Here is a 24513-nt window from a genome sequence, read left to right on the forward strand (position 1 = left end):
CATATTCTTTTCTTCACCCATTCACAATCAACCACAATTTTCTCTCTCTAAAACCAGAAGAGAGGGAAAGAGAAAGAGGATTCGGAAATGTGTCCGCTCAGAATAATTTTGATCTTCCTCTCTGCAACCCTCGCCGGATTCTTCGTTCTCAGAAACTTCAACTCCTCGCCTGACCTTTCAAACGACGTCGTCGAAGAAGAATCCGACTCCTCTGATTCCACCCCTCTCTCTTCCAAGGTACACAACCTCTGTTTTCTCAATCCAATCTCCAAATTTCACTTTTTTCTCATTTAATTGCTAGAATGAACAAAATTGTCTTCTGAGGTAGGTGATTTGCACACTATTTGTACGCAATTACAAAGTAAAAAAAATGAAAATACCATGGAAATCAACCTCTGTTATGCTCATTATTGTTATTTTTCAAATGCAATGAGCTGATTTCATGCGCTATAATTAGGTTTGCACGGCGTTTGGGAAGGGATTTTGGACTTGCGTGGACATGGCAAGCGGCCGGTACCTGTGGAGGAATTTGGTTTCATCGAGATCTTCGACAACGGCCAAGCTTTCTGCTGATTAATTCAATTGGTAATGTTGTAATTGGCCACAGAGGTGATTCTGTTGTGGTCATTTCTTGTGACTGTGTGTCGATTCTCGATGATGAACCCTTCAAAATTTATACACGAGTAATTTTTTTATATAGAGAGCTCATATAACGTGCACCATGAATTGTACTACCACTGTGCTGATGGTATGAAATGATGATTATTTGTATAGTTTCAGTTTATACAATGCATATCCCTTTCTTATTCCTTCCCACTTATATTCATATACTCGGAAATATATTCGAAATGTAGAATACATTTTGTGGTATTTGCAAGTGAAGTTCTTTGTGTGTTACAAAGAAATTCTTTTTATGCTTATGTTAAAATATGACAATGGACTCTTACTGCCTTTTGTTTTATGTTCCTTGTTTGAATTTACTATCTTGTTGAGTAAAACCTTCTCTTGTTAAGGAAAGTGGCGATTCTCTCTCAAACACATACTAATACACAAACACACTTGTTATCCATACCCAAGCATTTGAGATTAATGGTGAATCCACTGAGTCAGAGCTAACGTATTTATGTGCTCTAATTCGTAAGTATATATGTTTAGAAGTAGAAGGTATGTGCAGTTTGAAGTAATTGTTAATTGTTATCCATTAGGAGTTTGAAAGTGAGAAATAATGCTGTAATTGAGGATACACTTCTTGCCAATCAATAGATTGTAAAGTTGATTCAATCTTTTACCTTGAATCAACCTATAATCTTGCAGTGGTGTGTCTTGTTCAGCCCTTTGAGCAGACTGCATATAATAGGTAGCAACAATATATTCGGTCGTCCGCCACATGAAACTGTGGTTCTAAGGATGTTTTGCAATTCAGGTGTCATTGATATGAAGAGGTTTCTAATCAGCGGCAAATAAGTACCATATAATTTTTGAATTGATCGGTACAAAACACTCTTATGAAGAAGTAACTGTGTCATGGTGGGGATTATCTGAGAACCTTAAGCATTCATCTATTTGCTGATTTTTGGTTCTGGACTCTCTCTCTCTCTCTCTGTTTTGTATATTACTCTTAATATTTTCTAGTTGTGTTTTTATGGCTGAATTTTTTGCTATAGTACTTATAAAGTTCCAATTGTTTCATTTTAAATACGATATCCTATATAACTATTTCAACTAAAGTTGAATGCTACGGTAGTCTCTGTATGTAGCATGGATGTGTGGCTAAAGTGGGCGTGGGTCTACATAGTCATCATATCAATTTGTTGAATCAGTTCAGTGTTCGTGGTCCGTTAATAATATTGGAGGCATTTAATTTTGTAATAATTTGGAACGAGATAACATTAGTGCAACATTTCTAAGGTTTGTGAATTAGTTGACAACTAGTCCATGGTTTATCTTTTCGATTTGAAATTATTATTCCTTGATCATCGCATGGCTTAGTATTCGATTCTAAATTATTATTGGTTAATTGAATTGAATGGGGAGATACACAATAAAGATGGAAAATTATATACACACTATACATAGAATTTAATTTATCAAAACTCATCTGGAGGTCCTTCTACTAATATATTTTGTTAGATTAGAATATTTTATAATTTTTTGGTTATTTAGGTTCTTGTACTAATGCATTTTATTTCATTAGGTTCTTTTAATTTTTTTTGTTTTATTAGATCCTTATATAAATGCATTTATATTTTAAAAATATATATATTTTTTAATTTAGTTGGATCTTTAGTTGGATATTTTCTATGTTAATTAATTTTTTTTAGTCATATATATATTTTAAATTAAATCAACTGCAATTTCGATTAAAAAATCATTGAAAAAAATAAAATATTTAATGATATTGAGCATTATCAATTTGTAAATTTATCAATTTTCTAATGATTTTTGAATTGGTATTGCAATTCAAATAAATAAGAAAAAGTAAATTTTAGTTAAATTTTGAAGTCTATTAAATAAGGATAGAATCAAAGAATCTCTTAAATCAAAATGTATTAGTATAGTGAGGAATGATATGCTACATACCTTCTTTGAACACCACTCTCGTTTGAAACATGTATAACGTTGTTCGTTTCGTTTTATCTATTTAGTTTAGTTCTAATAAATCGAAACGAACAACCATATACGTGTTTCAAACGGGAGTGGTGCTCACATAAGGTATGTAGCATATCATTTCCCATAGTATTAGAACCTCATGAAATCAAACAAATTACAAAAAATCTAATGAATAAAATGCATTAGTAAAAAAATTTAATAAACCAAAAATTCGTATAAGAACTTAATGTGGTCTGCCAATTTAGTTATTTCTACTACTCTATTTTGACAACCTCTCCAAAAAAAGCCCGATTCAAAATTCAAATTCAATAATCGAAAAAAACGGAAAAGAAAATACAGATAAATACTGTATATTGGCAACGGTCATATTTTTTTACGATAGAAATGAGGGTATCGATCGGATGAGTTGGACAGTAAGGCATGGGGCGACGAAGAAAGGCAAAAGAGCCCCAAAACCCTGCGGCGGATCAAATCGGCAAAAATGGTGAAGAAGAAGAAGAAGATGATGATAAGGGATCGGGCTTCTTCGCCTGCTACTTGCTCACTTCTCTCTGTCCCCGCTTCAAAGGCCAAACATACATCGGGTAGGATTCCGATTCCGATTCCGATTCCGATTCCGCCCAATTCAATCTATCCATTATCTAAGCTTCAAACATAATTTTGTCGATTTAATTCTGATTCTGCAGATATACTGTCAATCCACGACGGAGAATACGTCAGCATAACGGCGAAATAGGGAGCGGCGCCTGCCGCACCAAGAGGAAGCGCCCCTGGGAAATGGTGCTCTGCATCTACGGCTTCCCTACTAATATCGCGGCTCTTCAGGTTCTTCTTCTTCTTCTTCTTCTTCTTTATCTTTGGACATTTTGTTTCTGAAATTAAAAGCTCAGTTTGGGGGTTTGGTTATAAGCTTTCCAAATTGGTTAATTTCGTTGTTTCCATATTCAAATCGCGAGGGATTTTGTTTCAAACAACAGTGATAGTGATATTTCTTGATGCATAACCGATTATTTTGTAATCCAGATCGTCTTCTTGGTGCCTGACTGATTAATTTATTTGTTGTTTATGATAAAGCTAATTTATTTGCCTGAATGATCATTTGTTTATGATAAAGCTAATCCATATACATGTCTGCTTATCTGCTACAAGCATTTGAAGTAACAACACTACTAAATGAATTTGAATTGATGAAAATTTGTTTGTGGTAGTTCGAGTGGGCGTGGCAACACCCGTTAGAATCTCTAGCGGTCAGGAAGGCGGCTGCAGGTTTCAAATCGATATCTGGACTTGCAAACAAGATTAAACTGGCATATACAATGCTAACCCTTCCTCCCTGGCAAAGGTGTGAATTCTGTTGCTTGTAAATGGCAAATTCTAATGCTAAACTTGAGAGTGTTCTTTATTTTTGTTTGTAATCCCTTCTATTCACAACTTTCTATGGTTTATTTCACTTTGTCAGTTTGGACCTCACGGTGAACCTGTTCTCAACAAAATACCGACTGCATACCTCCGGCTGTCCAGCCTTGCCCGAACAGATGCGGACCCAAGTCAGTTCCATGGACGAGTTGCCATGTTACAATGAAAATGTGTGTATGAATGATGAATGGGGTGATTTTGAAAGTGAGTGCATTTTGCATGAACTGAAAGATAAAGAACCAACCGGAGCAATGAGGGAACAACAAGTTCACATTTCTCCTAGCTATAATGTTTCTGAAGAAAACTTCAACCAGCAGATAAATCATGCTAGTCCTGAATCAACTGGAGCAATGAGGGAACAACGAGTTCACTATTCTCCTAAATATCATGTTTCTGAAGAAAACTTCAACCATCAGGTAAATCATGCTAGTCCTAAATCAAGTGGATGTCAGGCAAGAACATGGGCGGGATCTCAATCCAATTCGTCCCCTGCCAGAACATTGTGTTCGCCTTGTAGCTCCTTGTTTGCGGAAGAGAAACAGAGTCCCGGGCTAGGCAAGCCAACTACAGTATCAGATGAGCCACAAACTGACAAATATCGAGTGTTGATCAGTACTGACATCAGTGGCCACAACGTGGAGGTCATTGATCTTTTCACGCCTTCACCTTGTTACATGGAAAAGTCAGGAGGCAAGAAGAGGAGAAGGCGGCCGAATCTGGGCCCTGAGGTGATTGACTTGACCAATTCTCCCATCTTTGTATAATTAGTGATGATGTAAATCCATAGCCATAATGTATTATTCATCAAGGTTGTATTTCAATAAGCATGATTTGTTGTTGAAAACTTGAAATGACTTATGATTAAAATGAATATCACAGTTCGTATATTGCTCTTACCGTTCAAAATTAGATTGCTAATTGTTTCAACAATTCCTTTTAGTTTAGTCCAATAGCATATAAGATGTGACCAACCTAACTACTTTTTTGGTGAATTAATAATGGTTTTTAACAAAACTACTTTAAAATTCGATCTCATAAATAAAACTACAGTTAGCAACAAAATTTCAAGTTATGCACAGGATCATGATTTATGTGTTAAACAAAAAAAATCATTCCAATACTCAATAGTTACCTGAATGCTACATTCGAATCAAAAAACTGAAGTAGGAGAATGGTAAGAAAACTTGCCAGTTGGAGAAGATCAAGGCAGTTGTTCTTGCAGCAGCAACAGCTGCTGCTGTAAGTGATCTTGATTTGGCTGCTGCTCCGAATGTTGCTCCTGCGATGATGATGATGATGATGATGATGGCAGTAGGAGCTCGTCCTGTTTCCGGTTGGGCTCCGGTTGAGGCTGTGGTTCGCCTTGCCAATCCCAAACAATGTCTTGCAGGCCAGGTCTAATAGACTCGTCAAACATCTTCTGATACTCCAGCGAATCTCCACTGGTTTTCTTGATCTCAACCATATGAAAGGCCGGTGTGAGCATGAATATCTCTGCATCAATCGACAAATACCCCTTTCTACCTTCTTCGGTTCCTTCAAACTTGAACAACCCCGCATCCTTTTTACTTATCTTGAGCTTCATGCGCTTGGCGAGTTCTTCCAGCTTCGATATGATGACAGAGGCGGGCTGCAGTGAAATGAATCTAGCTTCTTTCTTTACAGAAGGCTCCTCAAACAGTCTGGATAGATCGAATCCAGCTGAGAGGGATATGATATCGAAAGCATTAAGGTTCGCGAGTCTGTTGTCTGGTGATGTACTGTCGTGCTGGCTCGTGGATGTGCTGCTTTCAGCATCGTTTCCCTCTAAGTTAAAGCTCAACCCCATCTTGAACCAAGTGCTTTCCTTGATCTTCGCAATTGAAGCCCGAGTCATTGGATTCGGATCCAATATTCTTAAAAGCAGCCTTCGCGCTTCGGGAGAGATCCATTTAGGGCATTTGAAGTCGGCCTTCCCGATCTTTCTGTACAGCTCCATCAAATTTGAGCTATGAAATGGAAGATATCCAGACAGCAAAACAAAAAGAATCACACCACAAGACCAGATATCGGATCTGGCGCCATCATAGCCCTTCCTGCTGATCACTTCAGGGGCGACGTAGGCAGGGGTCCCACACGTCGTGTGGAGAAGACTGTCTTGGCGCCTTGATTCTGCTAGCGCACTCAAGCCAAAATCGGAGATCTTCAGATTCTCATTCTCGTCCAACAATATGTTTTCAGGCTTCAAATCCCGGTGGTAGACGCCCCTGCTATGGCAGAAGTCGACTGCATTTATCAACTGATGGAAATATTTCCTTGCTAGATCTTCCTTTAGCCTCCCTTTCGCGACTTTGTTGAATAGCTCGCCTCCTTTAGCGTATTCCATCACGAAGTAGATCTTTGTCTTGGTAGCCATGACCTCGTAAAGATGAATAATGTAAGGATGCCGGACCATTCTCATAATCGATATCTCCCTCTTGATTTGATTTATGATCCCCACCTTTGTAATCTTTTCCTTGTCAATAACTTTAATGGCCACACTCTGTCCCGTTTGTAGACTCCTTGCGTAATAAACTTTTCCAAAAGTGCCTTGCCCTAATAACCTTCCTAACTCATATCTATGCATCAACACATTACTCTTACTATCCATACTGAGAAACTACAGAAAAAAAACTATAGCAAACTATTCCTTATTCGCCTTTGAAGAGTTAAATTATGAAGGCCGTGGAACGTGATGAAGGGCTCAACCATCTTCACCCAAGATTCCAATCAAAGAAGCGGGGAGTTTAGGAGTTGACAATAATTTTGAATAAAAAGCATGTGCGCTGTACACTCTATCTTCTTCACTCTCGTCCACGTGAACGAACAGCAACTCATATAAGGCCAAGTCTTTGTAATCCTTAGAATTATGAGTCCAGTTCTGCAAGAACATTTTTCAGCATACCCCGACTCCTCTCTTTCAGAAGACCAGTAAGGGAGAAACTGAAAAGTTCGGTGATAACTTAATCAACATTGACGTGTTGTTAGAAGAGGAATTTCACAGAATCAGTTAAGCATAGACAGGAAAAACATGAAATTGGATAACATTATGAAGATTTAAAGTATGCAAGAGGTGGAAAAAGATTGATTGTATTGATAATAAAAGCACAGATCATGATCAAGAAATCATTTATACTACTTAGATAACATCAAAAGCATATCTAGAGTGACTCTTCTTGAAGACCAACCCAATCTAAATTATGTGAAGAAGCTATACTGTTATCATTTAAAAAGTTAACAACATCAAAGTGCCTTACATATTTAGATGCTAATCTGAAAATGGTAAACTCGATTCTGAAATGGAAGAAATACTATGCAATGATTTTCAGTCATTATACCTTCAAACAATCGAATGAATGTATGAATTGAAGAAAGCCCTCAAACTAGTGTTTTTCCTGGTTTTTAATCTTCATATTCAATTTCTAACTCCACATTTTCCTCCCACCCAATTTCTTATTCAGAAATGAATTTGGGTCTAATCACCACTAACAAGAAATACCTAAATCATCATGGTATTAAAGAATTAAAAAGAAACAAACAAAGCTGATATGGTTTCCTGTTTAAAGTATCAAGAAAAAGGCAAGATTTTTTTCATTATTGAGTATGAACAACGAATGCCGACCAAAAACATGAAAAGAAAGTGAAAATGAAAATACAGAATTCACTCAAAAATAAGACAAAATTACAAACCATTTAACAGAAAATATCAGAAAACACCCAAAAGAAGAGGCAGATATTGGGACTATTGAGAAAAGAAAAAAAAACAGAGGCGCCATTGGCAAGCTAAAATCATTCATTCGATCGCATCCATAGATTGGCAAGGAATCAAGAAGAATCAATAATTGGTTACCTTGATTTGTGTTTTCCCCGCGCAGAGAGAGAGAGAGAAAGAGAGAGGTCGTGATGTTGGTGTAAAGCTACGCTGTGAGTTGTGATTGCAATTAAAAGAGGATCGAATCTGAGTTCGGTATTGTGTCCCCAGAACTGTGGATGCCACCAATTAAACAATCTCTTGTCCAAATTAAGACATCTTCACCATTATTTCTAAAATTGAAAATGTTTTATACAATGAAAGCTTGTCTTTTTATACTCCTATCTGGTCAATTAAACCAAAACATAATTTGATTTATTGAATTCGTATTTTAATTAGATTTCATAAATTCATTGATATTTTAACTTGTCAATGATTTGCAAATTAAAATACAGGAAATTAAATATTATTACAAAGATTCATTATCCATCATGCTGAAGAATATGTGACCAAATTAGGCGAATTTGAGTTCGAGGAAGATCTTGACTAATATGATTGCATTTCCACGGTAGATTTTGAAGCTAACAAAACGACAAAATAGTATATACATGTAGTACTATTCTATTTCTACCGAAATATTTAGACAAAAAATAGGTAGCTCTAAATTTTCATAGTTAGCAATATCAGATCATTTTTTCCCCACAGGTATCATTTTATAAATAATACTCCTACGAAATCATTAATCGCTTTTTTTTCATTAATAATACTCCTATGAAATCATTGTCGTTTTTATAAAAAAATGGTACTTTTGAAAGGTGTCAGAGTATATAGATGCCACATACGTAGATACCGTTCAAAGAAATCTGGGTCTTTGTGTAACGCCCTACTTTTTGAACCATGATTTTCGAACCCTAAAGTACTTGCTTTTAATGTTTTTAATGTTGTGAAGTCCGTGAATTAATTGTCGAGTGGAATTGTAATTGAATACTATTCGTGACCTAATTTTGAGTTGGAATTTTTGACTGAGTCAACTTTGTTGAATATGTAACGTGGTTGCTTTGAATAATTGATGTGGAGTGAATTTAATTATTTTTGAATAATTGATAATTTGTTATGAGAGCTAGAAATTTGTCAAATTGTGTTGGTTAAGAAATCGATGTGTGCGATGAGTATCGTTAATGGGAAAATAGAAATTTCGTTTACAAGTATTTGGAATTAAATCCAATAATTGGGCCTACTATATCTAGCCCAATTGTTCAAATTAAATGAAGTCATCTGTGAAGCCCAAAACCAATTCTTCCTAATTCTATTTTGCTGCCCAATTTTACTTCAAATCTTTTCACCTCCCAACATCACACGGTTTCACCAACATCCCCGAAAAATCTCCAACCAAAATATGTTAACTCCGTATATTTGCTTCAACTGCACAATGCAGTTTCCTCATTCCTCCAAAAAAAAGAAAAAAAAAGAGGCACACTGTAAATTCAACATCCATTCTACCGTATTTTCTTCTCTTCCACAAAAGAGGAGAACCGAGCGAGAGCCCTCAATTCCTCTTGTTTGCTAGCAGCTTTTCTTCGTTTAAAAGGTATACACCCCTCCCATTCAAATCCGATTTTATACTGCATATATCACCGTATACCACAATCTGTAATCAATCCACTAATCGAATGAATGGAAGCAAACTGAATTAAAGAATCAAACTTTAATTCAGGAAATCAAACTAAGACGTATCTGCGGGGTTAGTCGGGGTTGCTTCGGGGGATGAAAAACGGATCTGCCGATATGGACGGTGCGAACACCACAGCGGCGGTGACCGGTCGATTTGGTGCAGGTAACGGAGCTTTAATATCTGTAACTTTTGGGTGTCCCTTTTTTGAGAAATACAGATGTTGAATTCACAGTGTGCCTCTTTTTTTTGGAGGAATGAGGAAACTGCATTGTGCAGTTGAAGCATATACGGAGTTAACATATTTTGGTTGGAGATTTTTCAGTGACGCGGGGATGTTGGTGAAATCGTGTGATGTTGGGAGGTGAAAATATTTGAAGTAAAATTGGGCTGCAAAATAGAATTAGGAAGAATTGATTTTGGGCTTCATAGATGACTTCATTTAATTTGAACAATTGGGCTAGATATAGTAGGCCCAATTATTGGATTTAATTCCAAATATTTGTAAACGTAATTTCTATTTTCCCATTAACGATACTCATCGCACACATCGATTTCTTAACCAACACAATTTGACAAATTGTTAGCTCTCATAACAAATTATCAATTATTCAAAAATAATTAAATTCACCGCACATTAATTATTCAAAGCAGACACGTCACATATTTAACAAAGTTGACCCAGTCAAAAATTTCAACTCAAAATTAGGTCACGAATAGTATCCAACAATAATTCCACTTGACAATTAAACCACGGACTTCGCAATATTAAAAGCATTAAAAGCAAGTACTTTAGGGTTTGAAAATTAGGGTTCAAAAAGTGGGGCGTTACACCTGCTCAATTGTCATACACATGTACACATTGGTGTCACCGTCACCCATCCTAGTTAGCACCTGACTTGGGCTGGGCCACTGTAACATAGGCCCAAACTTATTGGGGTTTTCCGCTGGGCTTTGGGACACAATTTACCTCGAATTTCACTTAAAGTCTCAATCAGGTTGCGTAAATCACTGAAAGAGAAACCTTCTCATAAATCAAACCACACGTACATAATATAACAATTAACTAGCATAACTATAATACAAATTGTTGCTCTTCTTGAGCTTCCGGCTTCACTATATATATATATAATTCAAATCCCTTATTATTATAATTATAAGTATGATATAATTGAGTTGGTAATTAAATCTGATCAGTTGATTTTCCTGCAGTTGGTTCTGATCTGACCGTCGGTTCCTGTAAGGGGGCTGAGGCCCCCCATCTTGATCATGGCCGTGGCGAAATCGGCGAAGAATGCCGGCGGATTATTGGTGTAGGCGGTGACGTGAGCGTCGGTGGAAGCACTGCCGCTGAAGAGCTCCTGGTCGGAGTGCAGTAGGCCTCTGTTGGTCTGCAGATTCTTGAAGTAGGCAGTGTCGAACGAGACAGGGCTGGTGGAGTCCAGGGGGGAGAGAGTGTCGTCGCTGCCGTTTAAGGGGCAGTTGGATTTGAGGGACGTGGCGAATGAGGCGTAGATGTTGCTCTCGTTGTAGATGCGCCGTCGGAACACCGAGCATCTTGCTTTCCCTATTGTGTGAGCGCCTGTTGCATTTGCATACATACTTATATTTCTCAACTTTTTTATTTCTTCACTCTAATACCAATTAGTGATACAAGAGCGCCTCATTAGTGCTTAAGTTGATATATCTTAACATGCGAATGTTTCAATATTTTATAACTAGTAAAAAAATGTCCAGAAAAAAAATCAATATTGTTAGTTACTTAAGGACGTTAATATATGTTTTTAAATATACTACCTATGATTTTTAAAAAAAGTCTTCAATCTTGGTGTCCCAGAAAAGCACAGGATTAAGGGTTAGTGGGAAATTGTGTATTCAATTGAAGGATGTTTTCTTTAATTATTTTTTCATATTTTCTGCGTCTCAACTTTTGTATCTTTATTAAGATAGTTTGTTGTTACCTGAAAGGGCAACCAGTTCTTTGGGTGAGAAGCCTTTGTTGGAGAAGGCGGAGATGAGGTCGGCGACATCCAAGGATGGCGACGGGATTTCTGAGTTAGCAGCGTCGTAACTGGCGGTGGTGGAATCCCTCCGCCCTAGCTCAACAGCCCAAGAAGGTCCGCTCAACTGCAAAATACATACATATATATAGAGAGAGTTAGTTATTCTGTACAACAAAAGTTATAGTACTAGATAGATAGATAGATAGATAGATACCGCGACAACAGAATCGCGGGCAGCAAGGGCCAAAATATCGGCACAAGAAACGAGTTGAGGGCAGATGGCTTCGAGCTGGGACTTGATGGAGTCGATCACCTCAAAACCCCTCAGCGAGTTGTTATTGGGGCCTGCCGTTTTCTCTCCGGTGAAACTCTCTTTGTCATCTAGAAGAACCGATGCATCGCATCCCTGTTGGTTTATTCATTGTAACATACAATATATATATATATATATATGTAGTTAGTTAAAAATTATCTTTGCAATTACTACTATGATATATATATGCATGAGAGAGAGGGAGAGAGAGCGTGCATTGACGAAGCAGTCGTGGAAATGGAGGCGGAGCAAGGAAGCTCCGATGCCGCGGTCCTTGAGAATGGCTTTGTAGACAGCAGCTTTGATGGTGGTGAGAGCTTTGGGGCAAGATGTGGCGTAGGGATTGTGTGAGGATAGTTGGGCTCTACTTATCAATATCTGCTGCTGCAAAACTAACATCATCACTATCATTACTGACCAACGCTTCATTGCCATGCTTGATTCTTCAACTAGTATATAAATTGATGGATATTTTGTGGTGCTGAATGTTACTCCAACATGGACTATATATATATAGTAGTTGCGGCCATCCCATTTCACTGCATGAGCCATTAATTTCATTAATTAGTTTGGGATTACTAATTCCCTATTGAATTTATAATTCATAGTACAACTGACTATCATTTAAATTCTTCCATTTTTTCCCCATTAATGACTTTGACTTTTAAATACTAGGTTATTATCCCACAAATTACTAAACAATGGTTTATAATTTAATCACCATATAGACACGCTTAAGCCTTAAGCAGTTGTTAAGCAACTCCAAGATAGGTTTATTTTGTGGCAGAATGTGGAATTACATCAAAGGAGTTAAAGACATGTTCAGCTGTAGTATTTATTAGGAGTATTAGATATGATAAATAAACTGGAGCCAAAATTATGTATTACTCCCTCCGTACTCTTAATATTGTCCCACATTGACCCAGCACGTGTTTTAAGAAATGTAATGAAAATTGAGTTGAAAAGGTTAGTGTAATGTGAGTCCTACTTTTATATATTAGTTTTATAATAAAATGTGAGTAGAAATGAGTTAGTGGAATATGTGGTCAACTACCAAAACTGGTAAAAAGTTAAATGAGACAAATTTTGTGGGACGGACGAAAATGGAAAAAAGAGACAAACTTTCAGGGACGGAGGGAGTACTAATATTTATAGTAAGTTATTTATTAATACGTGAATTCATATTCTGATTTTTTATCCACTCTATTTCTAGGCGAAAGAATCATGGTATTCTTTTATATTTTTTAGAATTTGCACAAGTCCAAATTTCATTGGTCAATAGCTAAATTTGTATTCATAGTCCATAGATAATTAATTCTTAAATCTATTTCCTTTGTCCCGATTATGATTTTAAAGATGAATATAAGGATTTATGATTTTTATGGTAAGCTTGAAAAAATATGTTACATGCATCTATATCTCATTCAAAGTGATACATTTTTTTATTTTATGTAGTCACATTTTAATTGACATGTTTCCTCTTAAAATGAAAATATCACTCTCTCTATTTTAATCTCTATCCACTTAGGGATTGTTCGATTTGCACACTACAAAAAACTTATCTTTGAAGGATATAAAAATTGATACGCATTTACTAGCGTTTGAAAATATTTTAAAAAATTCATAATTTAGGATGCAAAAGAAAGCGTCCGTAAGTTGAGGGCAAATTATCTTAATCTTTTGCCCTTTAAGACGCTTTTATTTGTGTCCCCTAATTTTAGTCGGGATACCAACAATAAGCACATTTTATGAAGTGTTGGTGGTATAATTAAACACACAAATTAGCGTCCTTAATAGCATTAAAAAGTGTCGTTATTCATTCTTTTATTGTAGTGGCAAGATTATATCTCGGGATTAAATATCTATTGTGTTTAGTTCATGACATTAAATCTTACAATTTAATCTTAAATGGATAATTATGTTATAATTAGTGATAGTCACAACTAAAATAATACAATACGTACAACTCAATCAATAATGAATTATCTCATGATAATTGATTATGACAACAGAATAACGCCTTAATTCACAAAATAACATTTTTTAAAAACTGATCGGATAGAGTTAGGATGAGATGATTATTGGATCCTAGTTATGCGTATATTAAATACTTAACAAAAATTTTCTAATTCGAATATACTAATATAAATGAATACAGTAAATCTTAAAGATGCGTTATCAAGTTTGAAACTGCAAACCATCAAATGGTGGTGGTGGATGTCGTTTTCATATTTTGACTATACATTGATATACATCGTACTTTCTGCCTAAAATTTTATCATGTTATAAATTACATGATACATTCGTCTTTCACTTTAATTAGTTGGAGATCATTATATTATTATACACGAGATTTTATATATAATGACAATATTTCAATCCCTTGAGTAAATTAGCTACTGATTTAATATAGAAATACTAACTACAGGCATCAGCCATAAACACATTAACAGTAATATTCATTGTCATTGTAGTAGATTTGCAAGCATGCATGGTTACAAACAGTGAAAAATTAATACATTTAGTGAAAATTAAAAAAAAAACAGGAATATTGAATAGTAGGTGAGCCTGCATATTTCTGTTTGATGTACTATAGTTAATGCGTGGAAAACCTACTTTTATGAAAGATCCCAAATTGCATGGTTAGTAGTGGAGCCCAAAGCAATTCTTGAATAATCATGCTAAAAATAGTAGCGTTTGACTATTCAATGTGAACAAGATGTCCTCACGAATCTGGATATTATTGTTCTTTGTCTCTTTCTACTCTTTCTATATATTGTGAAATTCCCCCGACTCTGGACGCTTCTAATACGAGGTAGGACAATTTATATATTTCATCCGTCCCACAGAAATAGGCTAATTATGGATAAAACAAGTTTTAATGTGTAATTGGTAAAGGAAGGAAAAAGAAAAAAAAAGTAGTTGAAATAATGTTGTGGATGATAGGGATTCATAAATGATAAAGGAAAAGAAAGGAGAAAAATGTTTCCAATATGGACTATTTCTATGGGATGGGCGAAAAAGGAAATCCGGCCTATTTCTATAGGACGGAGGGGTTATTATATTACTCCCTATTGATTATATTGATTAACTTGGTTATGTAGAATTTATTTATCCACATAATTAATGTGTTAATCTTATCAATTTGGTTGCTACTTACGACAACCAAGCTTGATCAGGGTTCATTTAGATTTTCCTTCTCTCCAGTTAATCCTTTAAATATGAGATATATGGATTATTTAAGGAATAATTATTGAAAGTGTTTCGGTTAAATATGATCTTGTGCAAGGGAAATCAGTTCTAGTGCATGAACATGAAAAAAAGGAAAAACAATTCAAGTGTGCATCTTCTCTCTAATCTGGTGGAATTTTTTGTACTATTACTATTCTCGCAAGTTTGTGGGGGAGAGAAACTAGTAATAGGTTCTGATATTTATATTAATTTATAAAGACAAAGTCCAAAAAGTTCACATTGAAAAGAGGAGAGGATTCGAAGTTGGAGAGGAACTAATTACGTTGAAAATGGCGTTAATGGTATCCAGCAGCTCTATCTTGATAATAAAATAAATCACAAGTTTGTCAAACTCTCCCATGGATAGTGGAAGTGAATGCAAATATTAATCAGCTACCAATTGCCACTAAAACTTACAGTATATCAAATAAAATAGGGAAGCAGATACATTCATTCTTAGCAAGAGCAGAAATATTAATCACTTCTTTGCATTGCATTAAGCAATTTTTCTATCCAGTGTATCCAACTTATTTTACTGGTACAAACAACATCTATAAAATACAAAGAATTCCACTCAACATCATCATCCTGCTCACCGTGTTCTATGCTCTAACAATATGAGACAAAATTGGCAACCATTAGCAGCATTTTTGCATCAAACTTCGACTGGCAAACTATTAATGCTAATAAGTGACATTTTCAAATCAAAATACGAACTCCTCCTGCTCAGCTGATCCATTTGATGATCCCTTATCTTTCATAGCTCGTAGAGATTCTGCTGTCGAGTCGCTGATGTTCAGTAGATACTGTACTCTTGCTACTTTCTCAGGCGCCTGATTGCTTTTCAAGTACACGAGGAAGAGGTCTGCCAGTTCCTCAGGCACCTCCCATGAAACGGGGGTTGCAGGTACAGCCTTGTCGCAGGCTAACAAGTCGTTCAGAGAATTAACCTGCAATGAGACAGAAATTTAGTCGAGCAACACTCGTGTTGTGACTATTGTAAGACAGCAGAATGTAACTAAACTTGTGCCACTTACCACTCCTTGATTGTTTCTCTGTCGTAGCAGCGCTACTGCTTGAACAAGAGAATTAGATAATCTAGCCTGAGCAAGTTCATGAACAACTTGTCTGGCCTTCTTAGCATCGATGTTGAGATCCTTCGGGATTTTCTCATACACTTCCTCATCATCAAACTCTCCAGTACCAGATGAGAAGATAGCATCAATAGTCTTTTTGAAGAGATTCTCCCGTAAGCTTCCAGTGATCATGTTGTCCACATCAACTCCATTTTCTTTCAGTTCTCTGATTTCCTTTATGCTAAGCCTTCCCCGGCCAACAGCAGTTTCAAGAGCTGCTGATAGTTTTGTTGTGGTTATATTTTTTATGATCTTTTGTGCATACTGAGGTGGCAATCCGACATTCTTCTGCAACTCGTTAAGTTGCTCAATCCTATTTTTGGTCAATTGTCCATCGGCCAAAATAACCTCAGCTTCCTGCCTGAAAGCCTGTTCAGCTAAACCCCGATGAACATCAACAATCTCCTTGTCAGTCAAACCAAGTATCCCACCGAGTTGGTTTAACAAAACATACTCTGAATCATCCTTCTTCGTAGTGATTTGAGCTCCAAATGGAATCCTGGTAACTTCACCTGTTAGACAATACATTAAGTATGTTTTGTAAAGGTCGTTTCTATCCCTTTCAGGAAGGTCATCTCTAAGATTTATTTCCTTCTGACTAGCTTTCCCAGCAGTGTTCTCCTTGCTTGGTCGTGCTTTTCGGAGTGACTGCAATGATTCCCACTCCTCATCATCCTCTGTCTGTTGTTCCTCCTTCGTAGTTGGGTCTTCAGGTGGACTATCAGCAGACTCTGTCTGCTCCCCTTTAATATCCGCAACTAGTTCGGTTACAACCAAAGTATTGAAAGCTATCATCTTCTTTAGTTCTTTAGCAGACTCAGTGCGGCTACCAGCAGCCCTTGCCCGTTGAATGTAGTTGATGAAAATCCTGCGGACCTGAATGTAGCCAATTAAATAGACCACATCAGAGACATTCCACTATGTATGGTTAAGACTCAAGAAATCTTTTAGTTCGCAGCACCAAGGATCATGGACACTTACAGCTTTACCGGCAATAGACATTGCAACCTCCCTAGTCAAGCGCAAACCAAAGGCAGCTTTCCTGACAGCCTTCTTAGTCTCCGCATCATATCCATCTACACCAGAAGCAATTGCCTCCTTGACAAGCTGTAATATTCATGCAGCCGTCAAAAAAAGTAGGAAAATTATGACATCCAAGAATTGGCAACATACAATCGCATTGAACAATTACTTAGCGCCACAAAAAGTTGCAGGATATCATAATTTATTATTGAATCAAAATTTTGCAGATCCTAAGAAGAATTGAAGGAAATGAATAAAAGAAATCACCTTCTCAAATACACCACCGCAGATATCTGCATGAGCTGCTTCGACTGTTTGCTTTGGAATGCAGAACATAATCTGTATCTGCTCCAAAGTTTTTACATCATCATCACTGAGTTCACCTTTATCAGCTACCAGTTGCTGAAGTTTTCTCCGGTAAATTTCTACAGGTAAAGAAGATAAATTCTTTCAAAAACAAGTTGTTAATAAAACTTGTATACATTACTTTCACAAGTTATATTAATCAACAAAAAATTATGAGAAACTAAACTATAATGCCTTTTATTATTAAAACTCAATATAATTAAACCTTCATGTATCTCTATGGCCTTCTCTGGATTAAAGTTCAGCTCTTCACAAAGATTCTGAAGATAGGCAGCTTTACTATCCGCCTCCATCAGATCACCACTAGATACGGCATGCTGAAGACGTCTACGATAAACTTGGATTGTAACTTCTAAAGTTATTGACTCTGCTTCTCGTCTTCCTAAACCAAATATATTCTTCAATTGATTCAGTGCAGCAAGCTATAAAAAGAACAAAAAATATGAGGTCAATAGACAGGTAAAACAACAAATTTGAAAATGAGTATTGCATGTACAATGTTTATACCCAGAAAATTTGATAATCTAAAATCAACAGTATAATCATAACAGCAGGCAGCTGCTTACACAGCAATTATGGCTGTAAATACAGAACAGTGAACTTAGCAAGTTTCTCTTCCAAGTTCAGGTTTTATTGAACTTAATAAATGCACCACCATATCCTTCACCATGCATAAACAAATTCTACAATTTTATGAAATAATATGAGACAGTAACTAACATCAGAAAGTATGTTCAGTTCAAATATGAAATATAAGAACTCAAACCAAGTGACCCAAGTAGCCCAAGTATACGAGTCAGCCAATGGTTTGTTACTGCATCATATCTTCTTTCCATTCCAGCGAATAAGAGAAGGGAAATATGAGAAGTACACTGAGGGCCAGGAAAAGCCCGAAATTCCAACACTATAATGCATAATCCCGCATGAAGCTGTTGACAGCGAGCTCATCACCACCATAGCATCACAAGAATCCAGGCTATTCTCCCTCCAGCTATTATGATTATTCAGTTAACTTTCTCTCATATGCACCTGATTCTTTATCTTTCCATCCCATGTCTTTTTCCAACTTGGTAGCTTGATGTGTTGGGCAGACTACTTGGTAAGGCTATACCTATTTCCTTATAAGAGGTTTCACTTAGGGTAGGGATGGAGTGGAAACCTCTGCTCTTCAAGTTGCTGATTATACTCTATTTTTACTAATTACAGTGTGACTCATTTAAGACGGCTGATTAAAGATCTTAGACTTGTTTTGTGATAGGTCAGGGCTTAAAATAAACATGAATGGAAGTGTACTTTTGGGTAATAATTTAGGGGAGAGAGATATCAAAGAGGCAGCCGAAGAGATGAAATGAACAGGGTAGAAAAGAGCACGTTTGTCTTGCACGGGAAGACTAACTTTGGTTTCGGCAGTTATGAATAATTTAGCGTATCCTTATCCTATGTGTCCCTTTTCAGGATCCTAAAGGACATTCTTGAAAATCTAATTAAGGAACTTCTAGATGGACATTCTCATTCTCATCTTGTTGCACTGGAGACCATGACTTAAGGGGAAATTGTTAGTATGAGAAATATCAAATATGGCGAAAGTCTTTGAGGATCAAGTATAACAGCAAGAAAATAGATGTGATACTTATTTAGCTTTTTATATGGCTTTTAGGAGACTATGCACCTTTGCATCTTCCATGCGACCCCCTGATAAAGCATCTGACACATATGCTTTGTATAGAAGCTTCAAGTCATCCATTTTCCGGTCACCATCATACTCCCCACCTGAACGAAATAAACATAAGCTAAAGTTCAACACTTCTGATAGGAAAAAGACTATGTCACTATCATATTGAACTAAAGGGTTCTCATTTAAGCATATCAAGTGATGGATAACAGAAAAGCATAAAACAATGGCATTAGAGAGGGGATGTGAAAAATTGCTTAGACAAACCTATTAAAGATATGGCACCAACCCCACGAGCAAAGCGACTGGCATCAGGATTGTTCTTAAGTGAGATCAACTTATTATTAAAAGCTAGTATTTTATCAAGCTCCTCAATCACAGGTTTCCTGTCAAATACATACACTCAGTTAGCAAAACATGTTTTGAAATTTTGTGTGCAGTGACCAACCATCAAAGTTATTTATTTTCATACAAGGCTAACATAATAACTATGAATATAATAATAAGACTGCTGCCATCACCACTAAGGATTTAGAGTAAATAAAACTGTTAACCAACCTAACCCACTAGAAGAAAATTTGCATCACCAATAATATTCAGATTTGTAGAGTTCAAATTTCAAAGTATATAAGATTGTTCATACACAGCTTTAGTTCTGGACTTCAAGATGCTGACAGCTGCTGAAATACTTTTCTCCGCAAGTTTTCTTGTATGCTCCCTAAACAAGTCTTCAGCAAGCTAGAAAACAGAAGAAAGCACTAATAGTGAAACAACAAATATATACAGTACATAAATCATGACATGTAAAATATCGAATCATTTGTATATCACTGTTTGGCACTCAATCTTTTACATCTATAATAAAGAATCAAAGATGTGATCAAAGATATGGAGAATGACATCATAGAAGAAAAAACCTGATCAGATAATCGATAAAGGAGTTGCGCTTCCCTAAGGCTTATCAGCTGGCTCTCATCAACATCTAGAAAACAATTCAAGCCATCATTTGGTGCAATTTCATCAGCTTAGTACTTATTTTTACGTATGTAACACAGCCAACAAAAAAGGAGACCGAAGTGGAACCATATAAAGGTGTAAGAGGTCATGGCAAGAAAAAATAAACTACACGGTGAATAGAATACAATAATAACAAATGCATAGACTACCCAGTTGAATAGGATCTACATAGAATGCCTTAATTATCAGAAAATCTTCAGGGTGTGTAAACAGAAGTATCCCACAATGTAGTACTCCCTCCGCTCCATAGTAATTGAGTCATTTCATTTTCTACCCTCGTTTTGGAAAAATGATAAATCAAGAGCATACAGGTGGCAGGGTGGTAATCAAAGAAAGGCTTTTAGGCAGAATATAGAAAAAACTAATAAAAGTTTTTACTTATTGACATTTTCCGAGATCTGCAAACCAGATTTAACAGTGTGCTACCTTGGGAAATTGGTGCAAGCTTGAAAGCATACAATCTTTGGGCATTGTCACGGACAGCAACCTCTACCTGATAAGGTTATAGTATGTAAAACACGAGTAACAAGTTTTAAATAACTGTGGTCAAGCTGATATAAAACTGACATGACATGACATGACAAGTGACAAGTCACTGTGTAGGCAATTGGCACAAAAAAAATAATGAAAATAGATGCTACCTGAGAATCAGTGACCTTGAACACACGTTTCCAAGGTAACAAGAAACCAGATGCTTCTCCAAACACAAGATTTGAGACATAAACCAGCTTCTGAAATGCCTGCACTAGAAACATTTAAATGGTCAACCTCTACCCTTGCTAATTCAAAGAATCATTACAAATGTTATATTCAAGAGACTAAACAACACCATACCCGGCGTTGTTCCATATCATCATCACGATCCCCAGTTTCAAGTCTTTGCCTGAAAATCCGCCTACCAATCTAAAGAACAGTGAATTAACACCTCAAAACAACTAAATCTCCATTTCCAATTAAGAAGCATCAATTGAACTGAGTTGGTAAATTCAAGCTTGGCAAATATATTCAGCTTATGAGTTTGTCAAGTTATTCAAGCCTAAACTTTGGCAAATTATACTCAAATTAGATATTCATCCTATTATCCTATATTCAAAACATTTGTGTTGTTCTTCAAAACATACATATTTACCAAAAATTCATCACTTCATCATAAATAACTTTCTTATATACTCCCTCCGTCCCATTAAATATGAAACATTTGCTTTTAGGCACGGGGTTTTATGTAGTGTTGTTTTGTGAGTTAATGAAGAGAAAATAAAGTAAAAGAGATGAAAAAGTAGAGAAGATATTGTTTCCATATAAGGAAACGTTTCATTTCTAATGGGAAAACCCAAAAAGGAAAACGTTTCATTTTTAATGAGACGGAGAAAGTAGTAATATTCTCATTAAAAAATTACAAAAATACATAAAATAATATCAGATGATTCAGATTATATTTATATTTTGAGCTAGCTCGTGAGTAATAATGAGCTTGTTGGTGAGCTAACAAGCCAAGGAATGTCAAGCCACACTTGACTTGTTTATGTTAACAAACCTCTTATACAAGATCAAACAATGCTTTAAACTGAAGCTTTATAAGTAGCTCGGATCATTCACAGCCATAATTAAGCATAGAGCGTTCTAAATAGCACTAGATAAAACACTACCTCCATATGCATGGCTGCCGCATCCGGGTCATCAATGCCCAACGAGTTTTTGTAGTTAATAATGGTCTCAACTTCGTCACCTTTGAGATCTTCATTTCCAGGAGGAAGGACAGAAGATACAAATCTACAAAGCAAAAAATTGATCAATAAGATTTTATGCGGGTACTGAGTCTACTGACAGACTGCTCTGCGTGCATCATAATGAGCAAATACTATTGCTTACCGGCAATAAATATCACAAAGCTCCGCATTGAAAGACTCATTCTGTTTGCTAACACCATATCTGGAATATTTCAGAAGTATAAATAATTAGAACAGAAGTAAGATCTGAAATAATATAATAAATCTCAGAAGCCAAAGTGAGCAAGGAGGCAAGGATGAAAAGAAAGAGAGAACAGACACAAACCACGTTTCATATCAATTAGTTTCCCTACTCTTATGCAAGACTATGTTGAAAACGTTACATGTGAGCATGCTTGATTGTATATCACTTCCAACCTCAAACTCAGTACTACATCCAGTATCCATATGATTATTAGGAATAAATAGCCTTCAATAAGTATTTTGTAAGCAAGCTGCAACGACAATGTACCCCAATATCTAGTGACAGCTACTGGACATAATAACATTGCTCCTAGGTACAATTTTCATTGACAATATATCCGAATAGATTTCACGAGCTACACAACCAATTACGACATGAAATATCTCTACCAAAATTTGTAACCCGTTGTAACAAAAATTAGCATCATTAAGCACATAGAATCAGAAAATCAACCATTTTAAAAACCTAACAGAAAAAAGCGCAAACAGAAATTCAATTACTTTTTCGCAATGGCTTCAACATCTTCCTTCTTAACAGCTCCAGGACCACCACATTCCACCACATAATTATGCAAGCTAGAGGCCGCAACCTCCGGCACACACGAATTCAACGCATAGGCCGCCCCAGCGCCGGCAGCACCAACCGCCACGGCACCACCGATGGCGGCATTACGGGAGCCACCGAACCTCGAGCCGAGACCGTATCCAGCAGCAGCCGCGGCAGCAACGATCAGCACGGAGCTGGCAATTCGGACGGGAGGAGGCAGCGCGTCGACGACGGACTGGACGGCGTTGAGCTGTCGCTTCTCCCCGACTAAATCAGGTTTGACCGCGGGAGTCGAGGATTGGTCGGTAGAGCAGCGGATATCGCAGATTTTATAGCGATGGCGGCGGAGATTGAGTGATGAGAAACGGAGGTGGGCGGTGGTGGATAGAAAGGGGGAGAGAAGGGGGGTGTTGGGGCAGGGCGAGGAAGGAGCTGTTGTGAGCAGAATTGATGGATTCATGGTAAATTGCGTAGTATGTGCCTCTTAACCTCTCTAATTCCTTGAAATGGTGAGAGAGAGCTAAGAGTAGTTCATAGGGTTTAGATGAAGTGAACAGAACAGTGGAGAGTGTAAAGAGATAGGAGGCGGAGAAGAAGATAAAAACTCAATTTGGAAGCCTGCGATCCGACCCGTTCTCGGCCATTCAAGCAGATTGAAAGGCTAATTGGGCCGGGCTGGCCCGAGTCCAGATCCAATTTGTTAGTGATTATCTGGGCCTGTTTTGTAGGCCGGAATAGGATCACTTAACACACCTTTTACTTATACGTTGGAGTTTTTTTTTCCTCATAATGTCGCTCTTTTGATCCTCAAGAAAACACTTTACGGCGAGGAACTGTAACGAAAATTTTGCACTTTTAGTACAGAATAGTATTATGTTTGCAAGATTCAGGTCAGAAGTAGTATAAATAGGTCTATTTTCTAAAAAATTGATGAAGTCGTTAAATTGTGACAGTGACCGGGTGATACGAATGGCGGCAAAATGTTAAGGCCATCATCCAATCTTCAAACACTCTTTGATGCCCGGCCATGTATCGCACATTGGCAGCAGATTTTGAAGGAGACAAGATGGCGCGTGAATTCGCACACAAGATGACACTATCCGTCGAAATTGTTGGTGAATGCACAATCGTTAGGCCATGTCAAGACGACCAAAATAGAGGTAACTGAAAGTTAGTGTTTCGGGGATGAATTCCGAATTTTGAAAATTAGAAATTTTAAAATTATTTCAGATTTCTTGTATAATGAAAAAGTAAAAACTTTAATCAATAGTAATATTTAAGTGTTTGATTAGAAATTAATAATAATTTTTTATTATTTTAATACTCCATAATTAAGCATTTAATTAATAGTTTTACAAATATTGATGAAAAATACCATCGTTTACGAGAACTCAGGCGCTAAGCTTTTCCTCAAAAATTCCTTGCATGGTCGAACATCAAAGGGATTTTGAAGAATGAATGTTGAGCTTAAAAACCCTTTGTCGCCCTTCGTTGAATGGGCTGAAATATGAGTTTAAATCTGTTGGAAAGATCACTTTAGGTGTCCCAAGTATATTGGGAAAAGAAAGTGTGGAGTCTCAAGAATATTGGAAAGAGTCACTTTAGAGTTTCAAGGAATATAACATTAATAGTGTTATAGTTCCAATTATTTAGTTCCTAGGTACATTACTTCTCTAGTCCTATAAATAGGGATGTACTATGTATCAACAAAACAATTCAAATCAATCAAAATGTAGTCTTCAAGAGTTCTTCAATTTTATTTTTCACATTT

The 24513-nt window shown here is 36.6% G+C and overlaps 5 protein-coding genes across 5 annotated transcripts; 2 read left to right on the forward strand and 3 right to left on the reverse strand.

The window, feature by feature from the left end:
• Positions 1–806, forward strand: LOC121742258. Its single transcript, XM_042135350.1, has 2 exons — positions 1–237; positions 458–806. Exons 1-2 carry the CDS (start codon positions 88–90, stop codon positions 575–577), a joined length of 270 nt encoding a protein of 89 aa, XP_041991284.1. The 5' UTR covers positions 1–87; the 3' UTR covers positions 578–806.
• Positions 807–2935: 2129 nt separating this feature from the next.
• On the forward strand, positions 2936–4911 carry LOC121742257 (structure-specific endonuclease subunit slx1-like). Its single transcript, XM_042135349.1, has 4 exons — positions 2936–3194; positions 3297–3435; positions 3819–3952; positions 4070–4911. The coding sequence occupies exons 1-4, from the start codon at positions 3031–3033 to the stop codon at positions 4788–4790; spliced, it is 1158 nt and encodes a 385-aa protein (XP_041991283.1). The 5' UTR covers positions 2936–3030; the 3' UTR covers positions 4791–4911.
• Positions 4912–5028: 117 nt separating this feature from the next.
• Positions 5029–8072, reverse strand: LOC121742256 (CBL-interacting protein kinase 2-like). Its single transcript, XM_042135348.1, has 2 exons — positions 7895–8072; positions 5029–6987 (listed from the first exon to the last, which is right to left on the reverse strand). Exon 2 carries the CDS (start codon positions 6653–6655, stop codon positions 5228–5230), a length of 1428 nt encoding a protein of 475 aa, XP_041991282.1. The 5' UTR covers positions 6656–6987; positions 7895–8072; the 3' UTR covers positions 5029–5227.
• Positions 8073–10495: 2423 nt separating this feature from the next.
• Positions 10496–12249, reverse strand: LOC121740806 (cationic peroxidase 1-like). Its single transcript, XM_042133434.1, has 4 exons — positions 11997–12249; positions 11682–11873; positions 11426–11591; positions 10496–11046 (listed from the first exon to the last, which is right to left on the reverse strand). Exons 1-4 carry the CDS (start codon positions 12213–12215, stop codon positions 10658–10660), a joined length of 966 nt encoding a protein of 321 aa, XP_041989368.1. The 5' UTR covers positions 12216–12249; the 3' UTR covers positions 10496–10657.
• Positions 12250–15483: 3234 nt separating this feature from the next.
• On the reverse strand, positions 15484–23327 carry LOC121741527 (protein TIC110, chloroplastic-like). Its single transcript, XM_042134319.1, has 15 exons — positions 22697–23327; positions 22095–22154; positions 21872–21995; positions 21060–21128; positions 20867–20965; positions 20652–20718; positions 20126–20190; positions 19852–19946; positions 19476–19594; positions 19206–19306; positions 17742–17958; positions 17438–17595; positions 17129–17254; positions 16049–17023; positions 15484–15961 (listed from the first exon to the last, which is right to left on the reverse strand). The coding sequence occupies exons 1-15, from the start codon at positions 23200–23202 to the stop codon at positions 15716–15718; spliced, it is 3027 nt and encodes a 1008-aa protein (XP_041990253.1). The 5' UTR covers positions 23203–23327; the 3' UTR covers positions 15484–15715.
• Positions 23328–24513: the final 1186 nt, after the last annotated feature.

Source organism: Salvia splendens, chromosome 7, assembly GCF_004379255.2.
Source record: "Salvia splendens isolate huo1 chromosome 7, SspV2, whole genome shotgun sequence".
In the NCBI taxonomy this organism is placed as follows: domain Eukaryota; kingdom Viridiplantae; phylum Streptophyta; class Magnoliopsida; order Lamiales; family Lamiaceae; genus Salvia; species Salvia splendens.

Coding starts and splice junctions, on each gene's coding strand:
- LOC121742258 (XM_042135350.1), top strand. CDS start 88: ATGTGTCCGCTCAGAATAATTTTGATCTTCCTCTCTGCAACCCTCGCC. Junction 238..457: donor CCACCCCTCTCTCTTCCAAG/GTACACAACCTC, acceptor CGCTATAATTAG/GTTTGCACGGCGTTTGGGAA.
- LOC121742257 (XM_042135349.1), top strand. CDS start 3,031: ATGGGGCGACGAAGAAAGGCAAAAGAGCCCCAAAACCCTGCGGCGGAT. Junction 3,436..3,818: donor CTAATATCGCGGCTCTTCAG/GTTCTTCTTCTT, acceptor TGTTTGTGGTAG/TTCGAGTGGGCGTGGCAACA. Junction 3,953..4,069: donor ACCCTTCCTCCCTGGCAAAG/GTGTGAATTCTG, acceptor TCACTTTGTCAG/TTTGGACCTCACGGTGAACC.
- LOC121742256 (XM_042135348.1), bottom strand. CDS start 6,655: ATGGATAGTAAGAGTAATGTGTTGATGCATAGATATGAGTTAGGAAGG.
- LOC121740806 (XM_042133434.1), bottom strand. CDS start 12,215: ATGGCAATGAAGCGTTGGTCAGTAATGATAGTGATGATGTTAGTTTTG. Junction 11,874..11,996: donor TCCACGACTGCTTCGTCAAT/GCACGCTCTCTC, acceptor ATAAACCAACAG/GGATGCGATGCATCGGTTCT. Junction 11,592..11,681: donor CCCGCGATTCTGTTGTCGCG/GTATCTATCTAT, acceptor TGTATTTTGCAG/TTGAGCGGACCTTCTTGGGC.
- LOC121741527 (XM_042134319.1), bottom strand. CDS start 23,202: ATGAATCCATCAATTCTGCTCACAACAGCTCCTTCCTCGCCCTGCCCC. Junction 21,996..22,094: donor CTTTGTGATATTTATTGCCG/GTAAGCAATAGT, acceptor TTTGCTTTGTAG/ATTTGTATCTTCTGTCCTTC. Junction 20,191..20,651: donor GCTTGCACCAATTTCCCAAG/GTAGCACACTGT, acceptor ATTGTTTTCTAG/ATGTTGATGAGAGCCAGCTG.